This window comes from Mus musculus, chromosome 13, assembly GCF_000001635.26.
Source record: "Mus musculus strain C57BL/6J chromosome 13, GRCm38.p6 C57BL/6J".
NCBI classification, from domain to species: Eukaryota; Metazoa; Chordata; class Mammalia; order Rodentia; family Muridae; genus Mus; species Mus musculus.
In genome coordinates this window covers 113,302,576-113,321,801 of record NC_000079.6, presented here as the reverse complement: position 1 = coordinate 113,321,801, position 19,226 = coordinate 113,302,576, and the positions used below count along the sequence as shown (strand labels likewise).

General features: G+C 43.9%; 1 protein-coding gene across 3 annotated transcripts in view; it reads right to left on the bottom strand.

Moving 5' to 3' along the window:
- Positions 1–19,226, bottom strand: part of Cspg4b (chondroitin sulfate proteoglycan 4B) — a 77,462-nt gene that overhangs the window by 48,712 nt on the left and 9,524 nt on the right. For all 3 annotated transcript variants that reach the window (XM_030247485.1, XM_030247484.1, NM_001378698.1), the window contains exons 2-3: positions 4,555–4,718; positions 583–4,137 (exon numbers count right to left, since the gene is read on the bottom strand). In XM_030247485.1, the coding sequence (XP_030103345.1) occupies positions 583–4,137; positions 4,555–4,718 (3,719 nt within the window). The remainder of the gene's footprint in view (positions 1–582; positions 4,138–4,554; positions 4,719–19,226) is intronic.

The window sequence follows — 19,226 nt, the reverse complement described above, 5'->3', positions numbered from 1 at the left end:
GTCAAGATCGGTTTTATCCATCCTATCCAAGGCCACATCCAGACGTCAAGAAAGAGACCACACAATGCTGTCCTCCGTTGTTTGGGGAATCCTTTTTACGTCTGCTAATACTTTTTCCCATCATAGACTAACCCGTGTCAAATGAAACGTTGCTGGCGCTACTGTTAGCAAATCAAAATAAAGAGCTCTTAATTTATCATAATATAAACGTCCCTCCCTAAGTCCTAGTTCATACTGCACTACACACGGGCACACACATGACTGTGTATGTAAACACGGCTTTAAAATAAGGCTGAACATTGTGCAGATTTTATTCCCAACCGTCAGAAAACTGGTAGATTCAAACTGAAAACCTCCCAACCTTTCATCTCAGTGGCACATAGATATGCACATAAGTGTGTGCACATGCACATACATTAGAAGTATACCCAGTACCATGAAACACAGTGAGAGAGACAGGGAGACAGAGAGAGACAGAGACACAGAGACACAGAGAGGGTGCTCTCAGAAGCAAACAAATGGATTATAAGCCCCTACTAGTCTAAGCCAGTAAGAAAGCTCAAGGCTTTGGCTATCACTTACCTGGAGCTTTCCTCTGCTCAGTTTTACTGGTTTTCCTTCTTCAACTATAAGGCTCCTGCTGTGCAGAATCGGAGTGGAACGTTGGCGACCTTCTGACGACACTTGGACCCTGATGCTCACATCTAGGTAGGCATCTTTAACTTTCACTGTCAGGTTAAAGATATCGAGGTTGCCATCCCCGTCATACCTATAAATCACACGTCCCTGCTTTAGGTCATGCTGGGAAAATGAGTGAAAGGTAGAATTGTTGACCAGGAGTCTGCCATGTTTTGGGGGTTGCACGATGTGGAATTCAAACTCATGGTCTGTTCTGACATCTTGGTTTGTGGTGACGCTCAGGTTGGCTGTTGTTAGAAAGCTGTCCCTCCCTCTGTGCACAAGCAGCCCTGTGTTGTTGACTATGCGGACATAGGCCTCTGACACACTGACCTCGAAAAGGGATGATGTGTAATGGACACCATCTGTCACAAAAATCAGGAACCGAGCGAAATCTGGACCGTGGTGCCTGAAGAGCACACGCCCTTCCCGTAGGTCCTCTTGTCTGAACTGGTAGAGCTTCCGAATTGGGTCAGCAGCTTTCACCAAATCTCCATTGGGTATGCCATGCCGAGTGTAGAGCAACTGGCCATCGTCAAAATCTATGTCGGGGTCATGGTAACAGAGATCTGCTAGTGTCAGTAAGCGCTGGCTGTCCCGCACAACGTGAAAGATCTTATCCACCACACGCACCGGCTTCTCATCATTCTTCAACTCAACAGAAACGCTGACTTTGATCTCTGTAGACGTGTGCTCAGAGTCAAGACTTCTGACCCCTCCCTGTTGGCCCAGACCTGTGGCAGAGGCCAGAAGGATGAATTCATCCCACTGGGCCTCAGAGTCATCATGAACATAGACCAGCCTCCCACTCACTATGTCTTCGTCTGTGAATCCAGTGGCCCTATTGTCACTTCCCAGAGAAGCAGACGAGCTGACCAATTTCAGTTCCCCATGCTGAGGACTCTTGGTGACTTTATATTGGAAGACATGATTATCCAGTGTTTGAACAAATAATTCTGATTTTGTAATTATTGTCCTTTCCCCCTCTTTAACATACAGTCCAGTGTTGGTTATAGTGACATGTGTCTTATCTGCTTTAAGGTCTATCCTAAAGGTGTGATCTTTAGATTCTACCTGTTTTACAACAATTGAGAAACTAAAAGAATCCTGTGAGTCTTGCCCAGGCATCCCCTGAGGTTCATAGCTCACCTTAGAGTCTGCAATGTTTTTTTGACTGAACATTGAACCGGATTTAAGAACTTTATTGCCAAGTAGCAGTCTTCCTCTCTTAGGTGGAATCAGTAGCTTGAAATGGAGTCCCCTCTCAGGTGCTGCCACACTCCCTGCTGCAGCCTGCAGATGGCCAGAATCCAATACTTTCTTGTTTGCGTTGCTAATCTCTAGAGGAATATTTTTCAGAAGTGTCAACTGCAGCCACTGCACAGTCACAGGGAACAGGAGCTCTCTGCCTACTCTTCCCTCTATGTTAACTCTAAACTTAAAGTGATCCGTCACATTTTCTTGCTGCAATCCCTTGAATGAACTATAGTATCGGATCTGACTCTGGTCAATGGAACGTTGAGAAAAGGTCCTAACTGGTTTCCACTCTCCGTTGGATCCCCGGTGCTGAATTTGGCCAAACTGAGGTGGATGTGTGATGTCATAGAGAGTGTCCAGCTCATGTTGTCCACCATTCACCTTCACAGACAAGTTGTTCCGAGTGATGAGAATGGTACCACCTTGTGGTACCACCACGCCAGTCCTATCAGCCACTTCAAAGTCCCAAGGGACAGCCATGACCCGCAACACCACAGTATTGCTAACCAGCTCACCATCAGTTGCTCTTAGAGCAACTCGAGAGTTTCGAGGACCCCTGTGCACATAGAAAATGTTGCCATCTTGTAAATCCATGTCTGTAAAACCAGTGATGGCTCTCCCGGGCTCCCTGGCATTTTCTAAAAACCCAGCCTCTGAATTGAAGTTGTTAAGAACAGAAAACCTGAGCCGCCGAGAATCGGTGTCGGGATCTAACACCTGTATCACCCTGGGTGTTAGTCGTTGCTTAGTGTTCTCAAAGAGAAGCAGGTGTCCTTCTGGAAGCTTAAGATATGGGGGGTCATTCACTGGAAGGACAGTAATGTTAAACACATGTGGAACAGGAGCCTGCAGCTGGGACAGCAGTGCCTGCTTGCTACTAGAAAAAGCCCAAAACGTAAACGAATCTGTAGGCTCTTCTGAACCATCGTGGACATACCACACTTTCCCATGCCTCAAATCTGACAGAGTAAAAGTCCTCTCCATTTCCTGTGCAGGCCAAGCATCTATTTGAAGGAACCCATGAGCTGGCATTTCCTGTATCTTAAACAGTATCTGAGAAGAATTGATACCCAGATCCATAAAGTCCACATCTACTTCTATATGCCTTTGTCCCAGTAAGGCCCGTCCACCTTCTTGGACTTCTAACTTATTCAAAACCAAAAAGCTGCCACTTTGAATTTTCAGAGGAGAACTGGGAATGGTCGTGGGAGAGGATGGCTCTGGTGGAAACAGGTCTTCCCCTGCCACAGAAGGATCTGTACCACGGAGACCCTCACTTGTGCACCCAGCCGAAATGTCTCTGGAGACAAGAGCATCCCGTAATGCTCTCTTTTCCAAATTGGCTTCTAAGGCTCGCAGGCATCCTTTCAGAGACATACCTCGAACAGATTTCCCAGGCATAGACACAACTTCTAAGCCGCGCACAGTTTCCCACATCCGGTCATCCAGGCCACCCATGAACAGGGGGCCTTCGGATACAAACGCTTGGCTTTGCAGAGGCAGCCCCGCCCTTTCCCTGTGTTCATCCACCATGATGTCCACGTGCCTCCCGGTGACTTTAAGCTGAACAACGTGCCACTTGTTGTCACTAACCAAGCTGAATGAAGAGAGTTGAGTTTTTGTTCCGCCCCTTCCTACGTGAGCCTTCAGTAGACCCTCATGGATTTCCAAGGCAACAAAATCTCTTCCTCTGCCGGACTGAAATAAAAGCAAAGCCTGCAGGGTTCCAGTTTGCACAGCAAATCTCAGGAACCCTTCCCCGTGTACCTTCCATTCTGGAAAGGTAACATAGGACCTAGAGCTGAAAAAGCTAATAGCTTCATCCTTCCCAGCAAAAAACTCATCGTTACACCCCAGCGACACCTCAGACACCTTCTTAAAGCCAGGGTATGACCTAAGGGACGTAAGGATCTCCCTCTGGTTAAACGCCACATCCTCCATGCATCCCCGGAAGTTGGGGATCTTCCTGTCCAGGTAAGGGACACTGAGCCCCCCACGGCCTCCTATATAGATTCCATGGTGAAAGGTGAAGTTACGCAGCCCACCCGCCAGCCGGACGGTTGTCTCAAAGTGCTTGTCAATGACCAAGAGAACAGCATCCTTGCCATAGCGCAGCTCCAACGAATGCCAAGCCAAATCGTCCACACGAAGTCTTTGCTCAGAAAGGAGGATTTCTTGCCCCGTACCCATGTTTATTTTCACCTGAAAGAGACCAGAGCCATAATTAATGACACCCATCAAGATGTTCATCCCTGTGCTCTTGGGGAAGGGGTTGCTATGGACTGACCCCTACTAAAACTCATAGTTGAGGCTTCAATCCCCAACCCAGCAGGTCGAGAGGTGCTGAGGCCCCAAAGAAGCCATTAGGTTGTTTAGAGGGGTTAATGCAATGACCTTCCAGAGAGTGGGTTCCCTTACAGAATGGACTGGAACATAAGAGGGGGTTGTTAGAAAGCAGGTAATATTTAAGACATGCTAGAAAAACCAGAGACAATCCCACCCTACGTACGTGTCATCTTATTCTACAAATTATTCCAGTTTGTTCTCTTTCTGTTGCTTGGTGTTCTCTAGGAACCGAATGCTTACATATTTTAAAGATTTTTTTTTTCAAAAGCATACCTGTAATATTCCTGACAGAAGTTCTATCAGGCAATAGTCGGTTTTCCCGGCTGCAAGGAAGAGTAAGCCTTGTGGCTTGCTGGTTTGAAATCTTAACTGAAGCGACAGCTCAGGGAAAACCTCGGTGGTGCTGAGCCCCACGTAGCTTTCCCCATAAAAAGATGCTACGGGGAAGAAAAGCACAAGTCAGGACATGTACTACGCAATGCCTATGCATTATATCCTTCCTCTTCATAGACTGACCCTGCTGAAGAAAGCTGCCTCCCCAAAGGCCACTCCTGCTCCCTAGGGTGCTCCACAGACCCAGCATTCCATACAAAAGCTTAGCTTTCTCTTACCCACCCCGGGACAGCTCTGAGAGGTCTCTTCTTCGTTAGAACCCTCTAAAGGAGCTGCCAAGGTTCTCCCTGGTGCAGAAGCAGCTCAAATCCCTCATCCCCACAAGTCTGGCACCTTGCTGTCTGCGGGGGCTGGTTCGGGGCTCCCTCTAATAAACCTCTTGCGTGTTAAGTTTCAACTGTGGCTTAGCTTCCCAGGGAACCTAACTGGTAGTAAAAGTGGCCTTAGATAGTGACCCTGGGAGGGAGTTGACTCTGAACCACCCTCAACTGAGATGATAATGGATGAATGTCGCTGTCGACAGGTGGGGCCCAGGAAACCTGGCAGAGACACCAAAGTCCCTCTGGCTATGAACTGAGGTGGCATAGTAGTGACAGAGTGCATACTCGTCCAGCTGTGAAACACTAAGCTATAAAAAGCAGAGAGCCAGTGTAACCACGAGAACAATGAGACTGGGTACTGACCAGCTTGAGGTGTTACAAAAAGATGCACTGGGAGAGGCCAGTGTCCTTCTCATTGCTCACAGCAGAAGGACGGAGGAAGCTAAGGTTCATACCAAAACCATTGGAGTAGCCAACCTCAAAAAGTCCCAACTAAACGAGCTCACTCTGAGGAAGCAAAGGCTCTGGTCGGCTAAGTCAGAGCACTGCTGTGTGAAAGTGGAAATCCACATTGGTGCAGTGGAGCAGCTTGACGCCTAGAACCCCCCGGAGCCCTCTGAGCCCACAGGTACAGGTTATTCTCTTATTAAGGCCAGCACCTCAGAGTTTGCAGAAGCCATTCTTCACAAGATATCATGGGACCTCTAAAGACAGACCCTATTGTTCCTGCCAGCAACTAGGCCAAAAGCAAGGGGAAAGTTACAACCCAGCCTGCCCAGGTTGGCTGGATATGAGATAGATAAGGCACATATGAAGAGGGTGTCCATATGATCACCTTGGATGCTTCCCCCAACTCCTCCCGCTCTCCAGGATTTCCCTGTGTGGCCCTGGCTGTCCTGGAACTAGTTCTGTAGACCAGGCTGGCCAGAGATCCACTTGCCTCAGTCTTCCAAGGGCTGGGACTAAAGGTGTGTGCCATCAGGCCAGGCTCAACAGTGGGTCCCTTTAACTCTGCCATGCTATGTGTTGCACCTTAACATTTACTACAGTCAGGGAAGCAATAGAGAATATACTGTAGTACCCAAGGACTAAATTCAATACCATATACCAATGTACGAAATAAGTTCAGAAAGAAAAGGAATATGGCAACATGATACCTCCAAGAAAGTATATAATTCTCTATCACTAGATTCTAAAGAAAACAACACTCATGAAATTCCCAATGTACTGGCTGGTTTTGTGTGTTAACTTGACACAAGCTGGAGTTATCACAGAGAAAGGAGCCTCCCTTGAGGAAATGCCTCTATGAGATCCAGCTATAAGCCATTTTCTCAATGGGTGAGGACCATTGTGGGTGTTGCTATCCCTGGGCTGGTAGTCCTGGGTTCTATAAGAAAGCAAGCTAAGCAAACCAGGGGAAGCATTCCAGTAAGTAACATCCCTCCATGGCCTCTGCATCAGCTCCTGCTTCCTGACCTGCTTGAGTTCCAGTCCTGACTTCCTTTGATGATGAACAGCAATGTGGAAGTGTAAGCTGAATAAACCCTTTCCTCCCCAACTTGCTTCTTGGTCATGATGTTTTGTGCAGGAATACAAACCCTGACTAAGAAGTCCAATAAATGGTTTATTTAAAATGATAAGGAAGCTGAATAAACTCAAGAAAATACATATAAATAAGCAAGACCAGAAAAATAATACATCCTGTTAGTAAGAAATTGAGCAAAAGAAAGTGTGGTGTATATGCACACAATGAAGTCTGATTCAGCAATAAAGAACAAAACTGTGTTATTTGTATGAAAATGGATGGAACAGATATCTTTATGTTAAGTGAAATAAGCCAGACTCAGAAAAAAACTAATATTGTATATTGGCTCTTGTGCAAAGTTTAGGATGTAGACATAGGCATATGACATGAAAGTGGAAGGGGAAGTGGGGAGAGGGAGGGTGACATGAGAAAGAGGGAATACAAGGAGGAAAGAATATCAGAAAATACACAAAACACATGTATGACAACTTCAAATGAAACCTACTATTTTGTAAAAATGAAAACATACTAGAGACAAAAACACTTAAAAATATCTAAAACATAAAAAAACAAGAAAGAAATTCAGTAAAGAAACGGGGCTCTTGAAAGGGAATCAAACAGGAATCTCGGCAGTGCAGAGCTCAACAAGCCATTTAAAAATTATAGTCAAAAGCCACAACAGCAAACGAGATCAATAGTGAAAGAAGAGCTGAACTTGAAGACAAGTCTTTTTGAAAGATATCTCCCAGATAAGAAAGAAGACTGAAGGAGAAGGCAATGGGGGGTGAAGATGAACTTTGGGGCTTCATTAACAGCCCAAAGGCTGCACCCCAGGAGAGTCCAGAGGAAAAGAAACATGGAAGGCATACAATGTCAGTTACATGACATAATGGTTGAAAGCATCCATCACCATGGAAAAGATGTGGAAGTCCAGATGCAGGAGAGACAAATGACCCAAACAGATGTGTCCAAAAAAGATGCTCAGGTGTAGTCTCCCCTCCCCCAGCCTGAAACCTGCTTGCTCAGGGGTGGAGCTTCCCGCTCAATCTTTCTGCCACGCCTACTGCTGGAACCTGCCGCTTTGCTGTTCCGAAGCCATCACGTGATCATCCTGCTACTGGATCCCAAGATTATTTGGCAGGAATTGGGCCCCTCCCCCTTCCTTTATAACGGAGTGCCGAAATAGTAAAAATTGAACCTTGAGCAGAGAGCTTTGTCTTGGTTCCTTCCTTATCTCTCGCCGCCTAGCCCCTCTTCTCTTCCAGGTTTCCAAAATGCCTTTCCAGGCTAGAACCCATGTTGTGATCTGCTGGCCGGCCACAACACTCAGGCCAACTTATTATAGTTAAATTGTCAAAGTCACAAGACAAAGAGAATTCTAAACCCCGAAAGCAAGAAGCTTCCAAGTTACATTTAAAGGAAAGTTCATTAGACCAAAAAAATAATTTCTTTTTTAGCAGAGTCTCCCTACGTGTCCCAGGCTGGCCTTGAATTCAGGACCCAGCCTCAAACCACTAAATGCTCAGATTGCAGGCATTTTCCAAACATGTCTAGTTGCCAAACAGAAGACACAGCAGAAGCAGCCCTTGTCAACAGAGCAAAAGCACCAAACCATAAAGATGAGTGAGAGGAATCATGGAGCAAATAGAACTCAAAGCAAATAGGAAAAGGAACACATTTATCAAGCGTAAGGCCATATGTACATATAAAATCCTTCAGTGCAGATAAATCCCCAAATTAAAAAGTAAAGCCTGGATTAAACAGATTAAGAAATAAAATAAAGCCCAACGATATGGTGCCTATGAGAAACTGACTTCACTGGTAAGGCACACGCAGACTGGAAACGAAAACATATCCCACAAAGACAGAAACCAAAAATAATCAGAGACACCTATTCTTCATTAAGACAAAATAAATTTAAAGAGAAAAACTGCAAAAAGAAATCAAGACGGTTAGAATGACCAAAGAATCAATGAAACAGGAACAGGTAACAGAGCCAAAAGTCTCAGAAGGTTAACGGCATTTGCCAGCAAGTCAGGTGTCCCAAGTTAAGACTGATCTTATGACCCACACAGGGGAAAAAGAGACTCAACTTCAAGTGTTGTCCTTTGGCTTCCACATGAACACCATGGTACCCCCCACTCTCTCATACACACACACACACACACACACACACACACACACACACACACACACAAGCTTTTAAAATGTAAAGACTATAAACAGTTGTAAGTACATACGAACCTGTGTAGAAGCACAGACTTCCATAAAACAATCTTTAGTAGAGCTAAAGAGAAAGATGGGATCTAATACAACATCAGTAGGAGGCCTCAGTAACACACTCTTGAAATGAATAGATCATCCAGATAGAAAAGTGACAAACATAATTACAGCATACTCTAGATCAAATGGCTTTAGTAATAGGTACAACAAAGCATTATGAAAAAAGACTGCTTACATTCTAAGAGACTGGAACTTTTGTTAGATCTCACAGCCAGAGGTGGCAGCTTAAGACTGTAACCAACTTGTTGGTTTAACATGCCTTTAAGAGACAATGAAATAACCAACCTCACTTGCCTTGTATTTCCATGTAATCAGCTTTTAAAAACAAAACTAATGCACAGCTATAGTCTTAAATCATGTACTCTTCCATGCTCACGAAACAGAGTAATACAGGTGATTCATGATAATTCTTGGCTGGAAAGAGCAAACGGGGCTGAAAGCAGCTTTGTAAAATGAACATTCACCATAAATGCTGAATGCAACATATGGATATTGTTTGATAAACAATAATGTTTGTTATCTGGGCCAAGTGATGTCAACTGAAGTCAACGATTTCATCCCTTGTAAAACTCTGTTGAAGATTTCTGTGACATGTCCCTCATTCCTTCCCTGTGTGATGTATTCTGTGCTAGTCAATAAACACAGAACAAAGCCCTTTGATAGGGACACTCACGTGCATAGAGAGAGACAGACATACATATAGACATGAACAAACATACAGGGACAGAAAGACATACACACAGGGGGAGGGAAGAGACATGGGGACAAATTTACCAGACGGTTTTCAGGAAGACATGGTTCAGACTCATGCAGTAGACAGAAAGGAGGAAGAAAGACACAGGGAGAGTAAAGAAGAGAGTTCAAATCTGGGCTCACTCTTGGTTAAATGACACCAAGGGAAAGTGTTCTGATTTCTTTCCTAAATGTGTCTCTGACACATAATTGGTGACTTTGAGCTCAATATTAAAGTGTTCAAACCAACCACAGGCAGGCATTTTCAGAACATTTTACCCACAACTATAGAATATACCTTTTTTCCCTTCAGCAGATAGAACTTCCTTAATAGACCATATATGAGATTCAAAATAAATCTCAACAAACCCAATCCAAAATCATAGCAGTATCTTTCCACATCACCAGAGAAACACAACTAGAAATTAACAACAACCTTCAGAAGCTTTGTAAATTCAGAGACTCAACAAGATGCTACTGAGCATGCCAGGAGTCATTAAGGAAATCAAAGAGAAATTCAAAACTTGCTTGAAAGAAGTGTGAATAGAAATAATCTATCAAAATTTCTTGGATACAACAAAAGCAGACAAAGTATGTTTCAAAATAAATGAAAGATCTAAAACAAGCAGCCTAAGGACACATTTCAAGGGCCCAGAGAGGTCAGAGTAAACCAAATGAGTCGGAAGAAAGAAATAACTAAGATCAAAGAAGAAATAATATAGAGACTAAAAATTGAAGTAAGATCAATGAAGCAAAGGAGTTTTTAAAAGTCAATAAAATAAAGTGCTTAGAAATAAATTTAACCAAGGAAGTAAAAGAAAAATTAGAAGACATCAATGAAAGAAATAGGAAAAAAAGACACAAAGAAGAAAGGTATTCTATATTCATGAATTGGAATAATTCATTTTACTAAATTGTCTATATGATCTTAAGTGATTTTTCAGATTCAAGGCAATCTTTATCAAAATGCAGATATTCTTCAAAGTAGAAAAAAATCTTAAATTTTATATTAAACACCAAAGATATCACAACACCTGATTTCAAAGCACTCTACAGTGCCACAGTTACCAAACATCATGTCAGAGCACTGGCATACAAACATACAATGACCAATGGAACATAGCAAGCACTCCAGAAATGAACTGATTCTCAATAAAGGTATCAAAAACATACACTAGAGAGAGAGAAGGGAAACTCTGATGTTAGAATATGACCTCTATCTCTCACCCTTGTACAAAAAAAAACTCAGAATCATTGTGGGGAGCGGGTGTGGCGGCAGTCCCAAAGGCGCCAGGGACTGCAGCTAAGTCATATGATTTGCACCTGACTTCCTCATATAAGACACAAACATCTTGAGTGCTGCGCAGGTGTACCAGGATACAGGTGAATCCAATTTGGTAGAGATTATAAACAAGGGAGAGATATAAACAAGGGAGATATAAAAACAAGGGGAGATATAAAAACAAGGGAGATATAAACAAGGGAGATATAATAATAACTGAATAAATGTGTGCAGAAGGATCCTGTAGCAGCGTCGTTCTTGCTGGCGAGTTGGGGGCACGCTCGAGAATTGGTGCCGAAACCCCGGAAAAGAAACATCTTCAGGCATGAGCGAAGACCCCCTGCTACAGGGAGGATTCAGAACTGCATAACGGGGAAGAAGGGGTTAATAAAGTGTTCCCGTAAAACAGACTGTTGAGAAGGATCCGGCATGGATTCAGAACTCTTCAGCTGGGGAACGGTACTGATGAAGAGAAAGAAGAAAGATGAGGACTGAATAAACTGCTGTTAGAAGGACTGGTGGTCGCGTCGTTCTTGCTGGTCGAGAGTGGACGCGACAATTGGTGGCCCGTACGGGGAACCGACTCCCCCACCGAGTTCAGAACTTTCAGCAGTCAGTGGTTGCTGGCAGGGTAAGTTCACGGTGAGTGAAACTTGCGACCCCAGGAGTTTGGGAAGGACCTCGGATAAAGTAGAGGTGAGCATAAAGTTGCCAGGAAGTAGGCACAAAGTAACCCAGGAGTTTGGGAAGGACCTCGGATAAAATAGAGGCAAGTATAAAGTTGCCAGGAAGCAGGCACAAGGTAACGAAAGGTTCCCGGCTTTGGGACAAGTTAAGGTTCCTGGTTTGGGGACAAGTTAAGGAACTATGATAACCTCAGTGTAGTGATCAATAGATCCTCGCTGTGTAGTTATGCTTTTTTCTCCCGTTGACCCTTTGTGGGTAGGTCTGATAGTTTTGGTCTTGTTTGTTCTGATATATGGACTCTGTTACTGTTTGTGTGTAGAGGCAGTCAAGACAGGTCAGAAAATCCTTACAGAGCAACAAGAAAGTATGTCGGAAGAGGAGAAGGGCTTAAAAAGAAAAAGGAAAAAGAAAGAAGACACAGTAAAATCAGGTGAACAGAAAGGACGAAACAAAAGAGCCGAGGTGGAGGAGGAAGGCGAATTAGCTTCTGTGCCTCCTCCCTATGCCTCCTCAGCAGTGAAAACTTGACTTTCATATTGACTTCCCAGATGGACACACAGGTGATTGAGGTTATGGTCTCATTACCACGAGGTATTGTGTCCATCTCCCCTGGGGATCGACCAGATCTGGTGTTGACTTGGGCGAGAAGGTCTGTTTGTGTTTCCACAGGACCAAACAGAACCTCTTTGGGTGCCGGAGAGATTGGTGAGACGCTGCAAGAATGAGGCTCCTGATCCAGTTGCCCCTGTGGATGTGGTGGATATTCCCACAAGCACAAACAATGGAGCCGAGATGAGAGATCCTTTCGGTATTCCAGAAGCCGATACCAGCTCGACATGATATTCTTTCCACGCTTTTTGATCCCTGAATTCCCCTTAAGGAGATAGCCCCTCTGGCTATCTATCCCTTGCTTCAGGGAAGATGAGCGGGGATGAGAGCCCTGGGATGTATGCTTGTTATAGTGTGTGTGTGTTTTGTGTTTGGCACATGTGTTAGGTGCAGAGTGTGCGGGTCCGCACTTTCGCCATGGTAGCATAGGCTTTTGCTGCAGTGGAGGCGGGACAATCTCCTCAGATTTGGTTTGCCGCTCTAAAAAAATTATGCTGCGTTATGCCGTGGGGTGCGAGGCTAAGCACTGCACAGAGGATAGCTTGCTGTTGGCATCCTGTGGAAGGCACGTCTGATTGCATGAAGGTTCAGTGTCCTAGTTCCCTTCCCCCAGGAAAAACGACACGGGAGCTGGCCAAGACCTCTCTGGGTGATGAGCCTAAGGGATGGTTTTGTGTAGGGCCCCTATGCTTGCACACTGGGGATCAGACCTCTACCTTCACCCATGAGGCTTGCTTGCAGCAATTAAGATCTGGCCATAGGTTAATTAACATCCTGGCCTTTTGATGCACCTGCCACAAGCAAAACACAATCTCCCCAGGTGTGGCTTGGCATGATAGAGAGGTAGTCAGTGATAAGACTCCCTGGGCATGTCACCAACCTAAGACAGGGATCAAACCAATGCTGTTTGTCACCCAAGGACGGGTAAGGGGCATGGCTGCGGGGGGCTATCTACAGACATTCTCTCTGCCAAAAAAGAAAAAAGGGGGAATTGTGGGGAGCGGGTGTGGCGGCAGTCCCAAAGGCGCCAGGGACTGCAGCTAAGTCATATGATTTGCACCTGACTTCCTCATATAAGACACAAACATCTTGAGTGCTGCGCAGGTGTACCAGGATACAGGTGAATCCAATTTGGTAGAGATTTGCCCCTGCTGCCCTGATTAGCTGAAGCCTCGTGACTGGCGAGGGGGCGTGGCGTGACTGGCGAGGGGGCGTGGCCTGCGGTTCGTGGATGAGAGAGAGTATAAAAGGAGTGAGAGGCCCAGGGTTCGGGGGAGATATAAAAACAAGGGAGATATAAAAACAAGGGAGATATAAAAACAAAGGAGATATAAACAAGGGAGAGATATAAACAAGGGAGATATAAAAACAAGGGGAGATATAAAAACAAGGGAGATATAAACAAGGGAGATATAATAATAACTGAATAAATGTGTGCAGAAGGATCCTGTAGCAGCGTCGTTCTTCCTGGCCAGTTGAGCGCGCGCAACAAGTGGTGCCGAAACCCGGGAAAAGAAACATCTTCAGGCAAGAGCGAAGACCCCCTGCTACAGGGAGGATTCAGAACTGCATCACGGGGAAGAAGGGGTTAATAAAGGTTCCCGTGAAACAGACTGTTGAGAAGGATCTGGCTTGGATTCAGAACTCTTCAGCTGGGGAACGGTACTGATGAAGAGAAAGAAGAAAGATGAAGACTGAATAAACTGCTGTTAGAAGGACTGGTGGTTGCGTCGTTCTTGCTGGTCGAGAGCGGGCGCGACAAATCATCAAAGTCCCAAATGCGAGACCTAAAATATCACAAACTACTAGAAGAAAAGACTATCCCATTGATATAGCAGGGACTCCAAAAGCATACAAAAGCAACAAAGGGAACAATCAACAAAGGCGAGATAACTTAAAAGATGAGAGAAGATATTTGCATACTGCTCATCTGACAAGGACTTGGTATTCAAATACACAAGGAACACAACATCGAAAGATACAAATTCCTATTATTAATAATCTGAACAGACTTCTCAAAAGGAAGATAAATGGCCAATAGATGCACGGAAATGTTTGATGTGATTAGCGACTTGGGAAATTCCAACTCAAAACTAAGATATCATCTCACCCCAGTTAGAATGACTAATATAAAAACAATAACAAGTGCTGCTAAGTATATGCAGAAGTAAAGGAACTTTTATACACTGTTATCAGAAATGTAAATTAGGACACTTGAAACAGTAAAACTGGTCTACTAGAAGACCCAGCCTTCCCATTTCTGAGCAAATATCCACAGGGACGGGAGGGAAGCAAGAGATGAGTTACATACATGCCCATGTTTTCTATAGAACTATTTACAGTAGTTAAGATAAAATCAGCAGCAGACAAATGGACAAGTGAAATCAGATAGTAGACAACTGATAGATATCAATTATATCTATCAACTACAGATGATTGACGGAGATAAGATTTAGATATATAACGCACTACTATTCATTACAATCCAGCCATAAAATTAATTACAGCAAAAATGGATGGAGCCAGGGAACATCATGTTAGTGAAATAAGCAGAAACGTTCTCTCTCGTATGTGGAAGGTGTTTGTTGTTGTTATTGTTTGTTTATTTAGTCACTCGTAATGTAGGAAAGAGGCCGCTAGAAGCTGGGAGGGAGGAAGGGGAGAAAAGGGAGGCTGAAAGTGATCCGGACACATTGTTTGTACCTAGAACACGCACAACTAATAAGTACTGAACAAAAATATGCTCAAAAACTCAATCATTTATAAGTAAACTCAATGCTAGAATATAGAGTTGATATCATTCAAATGAAGCAAGCAATCATAAACCTCCAAGCCAGCTGAGTTCATTCTCCTGAATGCCCTCCCCCACCACACCCCCACCCTGACAGGCTTGGAGGTGGAATTGTTCAGTGTTCAAAGGCAGGAAATGTTTTCTAAATCGTAAGATCAACTGTTGAGATGACTAAGTGACATCCATAAACAATATCCTTATATGTTCCCATGTTTCACCTCTCTGGTACTGATCAATTCCAGTCCCGGCTAGTGGTCAGAAAATTCCATCGCCTCCAGAGAAAAACAAGGAAGTTGAGTGTACCACTTCTGGTTTGACAGTCAGAGGCCACTTGATGTCCTCAATTACCCCATCTTTCCAGCCCCTAATACACGCCTCGGAATAACGATAAGAACAAACAGGAAAGCAAGTGAAATCAGTTCCCGGAAGTGAAAGGAGAGGGCTCTGGTGAAGGCAAGGGTTTGACTTCAGGATCTAATCAAATTGAACAGAAACTGAAGATGCTGTCCTAGTCCTCTGTGTGACGTAAGGGCTAAAACGCTTACTCTAACTGGTGTTTGATAATGCGGTAGCTAAAACACAGCACTCCTAGACAGCAAATACTTATGGTGGCCTGTGATTTCTCTTATGAGACAATTTTCAGTCACCATATTTACCTTAGAATTGACTACAAGTCTGTCTTCCAAACTCTTTCTAGCTTTCTGTTTGATTTTGGTTTTGTGTTTGTTTTGTTTTGGATTTGGGTTTGGCTTACTATTTATTGAGTGCTCTTAGCATATGCCAAGTATTGTCAGGAGCAGAAGGGAAAGACTTAATTTAACGGCTCACTGCTTATCAGAATTAAAAAATGTGCCTAGGAAAAAAGAGTGCCCTTAGTGGTGGAGTTAATAGGAAGGGAGCTGCTCTGGGTGAGCCAGGGAATGAGAGAAGGGTTTTCTTTGGTATGAAGATTCAAAGATAAACACAAAAGAGTGTAGTCTTACTTTTCTGTTGCAAAAATAAAAGACCCCCAAGGAAACCAACTTAAGGAAGAAAGGGTTTATTTATTTTTTCTTACAGTTCCAGATAAATACATTCCATCCGGACAAAGACAACATGGTAACAAGCAGAGGCAGACACTGTGGTGGCAGGATAGAAAGAGAGCTGGTCACACTGCATCCATACTCAGAATGCAGAGGGAAAAGGAAGTAAGACCAAGCTAGTAAGCACCAAGGCCCGATGCAGGCAACACACTTCCTCCAGGGAGGCCCCACCTCTTAAGTTTCCCAAACAGCACCTCCATCTGGGAACCAAGTGTCCGAACTCAGTAGGCTTACTGGGGAGGTTGTAGGGCATTTCACATCCAAACACAACTACTAACCAGGCAATCTCGATGCTAGCAATTAGACCACAGCTGAATCACTTAGCCTGGTTGAAGGACATGCAATGGAAGGTTTCCAGCAAGACCTAGAGGATGATACAGTAGGAAAGGCAGAGGAAAATGAAGGAGACATGCGATAGCTCAAGGATCTGAAGGTTGTGTCCGGCTAAGTACAGGATGAAGGGAATGGATATAGTCAAGGCTGCGGCAACCTGAAGGGGGGGTTGGCCAACAGAGGGGAAGGGGCACCTTCTCTGTCTCTGGGCATTTAAAGGACCTTTACAACATGAGTGACTGGCTGCTCCTTAAACGGCCTTTATAAATCTCTACTTGTTAAAAATCTGTATCACTGATTATTATCTGGCCCCAGTAACCTGCTACCCAGAATGAACTATAAAATTTGGAGATCAAAATCTTTGTAAGTCAGAACACTGCCTAGTTCTCAAGGCACATGTTAGACTACTTAATAAATGACCGCCTCGGAAATCAGGACCCTGTCAAAAGGGGCTTAGAAAGGAATCTGTTAGGGAAATGACACCGTCAGACTGTAACTCAGAAGGTGACAGTACTGAAACATAAGCTTGAAGGGAGGCCAAGAAACAAGAGAGTAAGTGTGCTCAGGAGATAGCTATAAAGTATGGCCAAGGAGAAGCTGGAAGACAATCCTTACGCACGCTTAGATTTTTTGTTTGGCTGAAACTTACTGAGATGGAAACCCGGGATGAGAAGATTTTGTGCTTTGAGTTGCTGACACACATACAAGTTTGGGAGCAAATGAATGACTTGCTAGCTACGTTCCTTCCAAGGAAACTTCCAAGCAGAAGGCTCAACACTGGCGGGCCTGTGAAGAAGGCTGAACCCTATGCTGTAAACAATGCATTAAATAGCTTTCAGTTGTACAGAGGCAGATGGGTTCTGTATTTTAGAGAAATGAGTCTGGTGGCTCTGTGAAGTAGGATTATAAATTAATTAAAGATGTATTTAGAGAAACATGGCGCACACCTTTAATCCCAGGACTTGGGAGGCAGAGGCAGGTGGATTTCTAAGTTCGAGGCCACCCTGAACTACGGAGTGAGTTCCAGGACAGCCAGGGCTATACAAAGAAACCCTGTCCTGAAAAACCAAAAAAATCAAAAAAAAAAAAAAAAAGAAGAAGAAGAAGAAGAAGAAGGAGAAGAAGAAGAAGAAGAAGAAGAAGAAAGAAAGAAAGAAAGAAAGAAAGAAAGAAAGAAAGAAAGAAAGGAAAGAAAGAAAGGAAGAAAAAGAAAAGAAAAAGAAAAACATTTCAGACCTATTTGCTGGCATTGAAAATCAGAATTACATTTCTATAATTTTAGTACTAGGGCAATGTTACATCCTATCTCTTAACATAAAGTTGTTCTTTGAAATGCACTCCAGGGGCATTATGGCTGTCAAAATTTGTCTTTAAAACTGAAATCAGGACAAGTCCTTTCTGGTCCACTCGAGCACCGGGGTGCCTTGCCAGCGGAGTCTCCGGACACCCGCAAGGACCCACACAGGATTCCCCACGGGATCCTAAGACTTCTGGTGAGTGGAACACAACTTCTGCCAGGAGGCAGGTTCAAACACCAGATATCTGGGCACCTTCCCTGCAAGAAGAGAGCTTGCCTGCAGAGAATACTCTGACCACTGAAACTAAGGAGAGAGCTAACCTCCCAGGTCGGCTTATAGAGGCTAACAGGGTCACCTGAGGAACAAGCTCTAACCAGAGACAACTATAACAGCTAGCTTCAGAGATTACCAGATGGCGAAAGGCAAACGTAAGAATCCTACTAACAGAAATCAAGACCACTCACCATCATCAGAACGCAGCACTCCCACCCCACCTAGTCCTGGGCACCCCAACACAACCGAAAATCTAGACCCAGATTTAGAAGCATATCTCATGATGATGGTAGAGGACATCAAGAAGGACTTTCATAACTCACTTAAAGAAATACAGGAGAGCACTGCTAAAGAGTTACAGGTCCTTAAAGAAAAACAGGAAAACACAACCAAACAGGTAGAAGTCCTTAAAGAAAAACAGGAAAACACATGCAAACAAGTGATGGAAACGAACAAAACCATACTAGACCTAAAAAGGGAAGTAGACACAATAAAGAAAACCCAAAGTGAGGCAACGCTGGAGATAGAAACCCTAGGAAAGAAATCTGGAACCATAGATGCAAGCATCAGCAACAGAATACAAGAGATGGAAGAGAGAATCTCAGGTGCAGAAGATTCCATAGAGAACATCGGCACAACAATCAAAGAAAATACAAAATGCAAAAGGATCCTAACTCAAAACATCCAGGAAATCCAGGACACAATGAGAAGACCAAACCTACGGATAATAGGAGTTGATGAGAATGAAGATTTTCAACTTAAAGGGCCAGCAAATATCTTCAACAAAATAATAGAAGAAAACTTCCCAAACATAAAGAAAGAGATGCCCATGATCATACAAGAAGCCTACAGAACTCCAAATAGACAGGACCAGAAAAGAAATTCCTCCCGACACATAATAATCAGAACAACAAATGCACTAAATAAAGATAGAATATTAAAAGCAGTAAGGGAGAAAGGTCAAGTAACATATAAAGGCAGGCCTATCAGAATTACACCAGACTTTTCACCAGAGACTATGAAAGCCAGAAGAGCCTGGACAGATGTTATACAGACACTAAGAGAACACAAATGCCAGCCCAGGCTACTATACCCGGCCAAACTCTCACTTACCATAGATGGAGAAACCAAAGTATTCCACGACAAAACCAAATTCACATATTATCTTTCCACGAATCCAGCCCTTCAAAGGATAATAACAGAAAAAAAAAACAATACAAGGACGGAAATCACGCCCTAGAAAAAGCAAGAAAATAATCCCTCAACGAACCAAAAAGAAGACTGCCACAAGAAAAGAATGCCAACTCTAACAACAAAAATAAAAGGAAGCAACAATT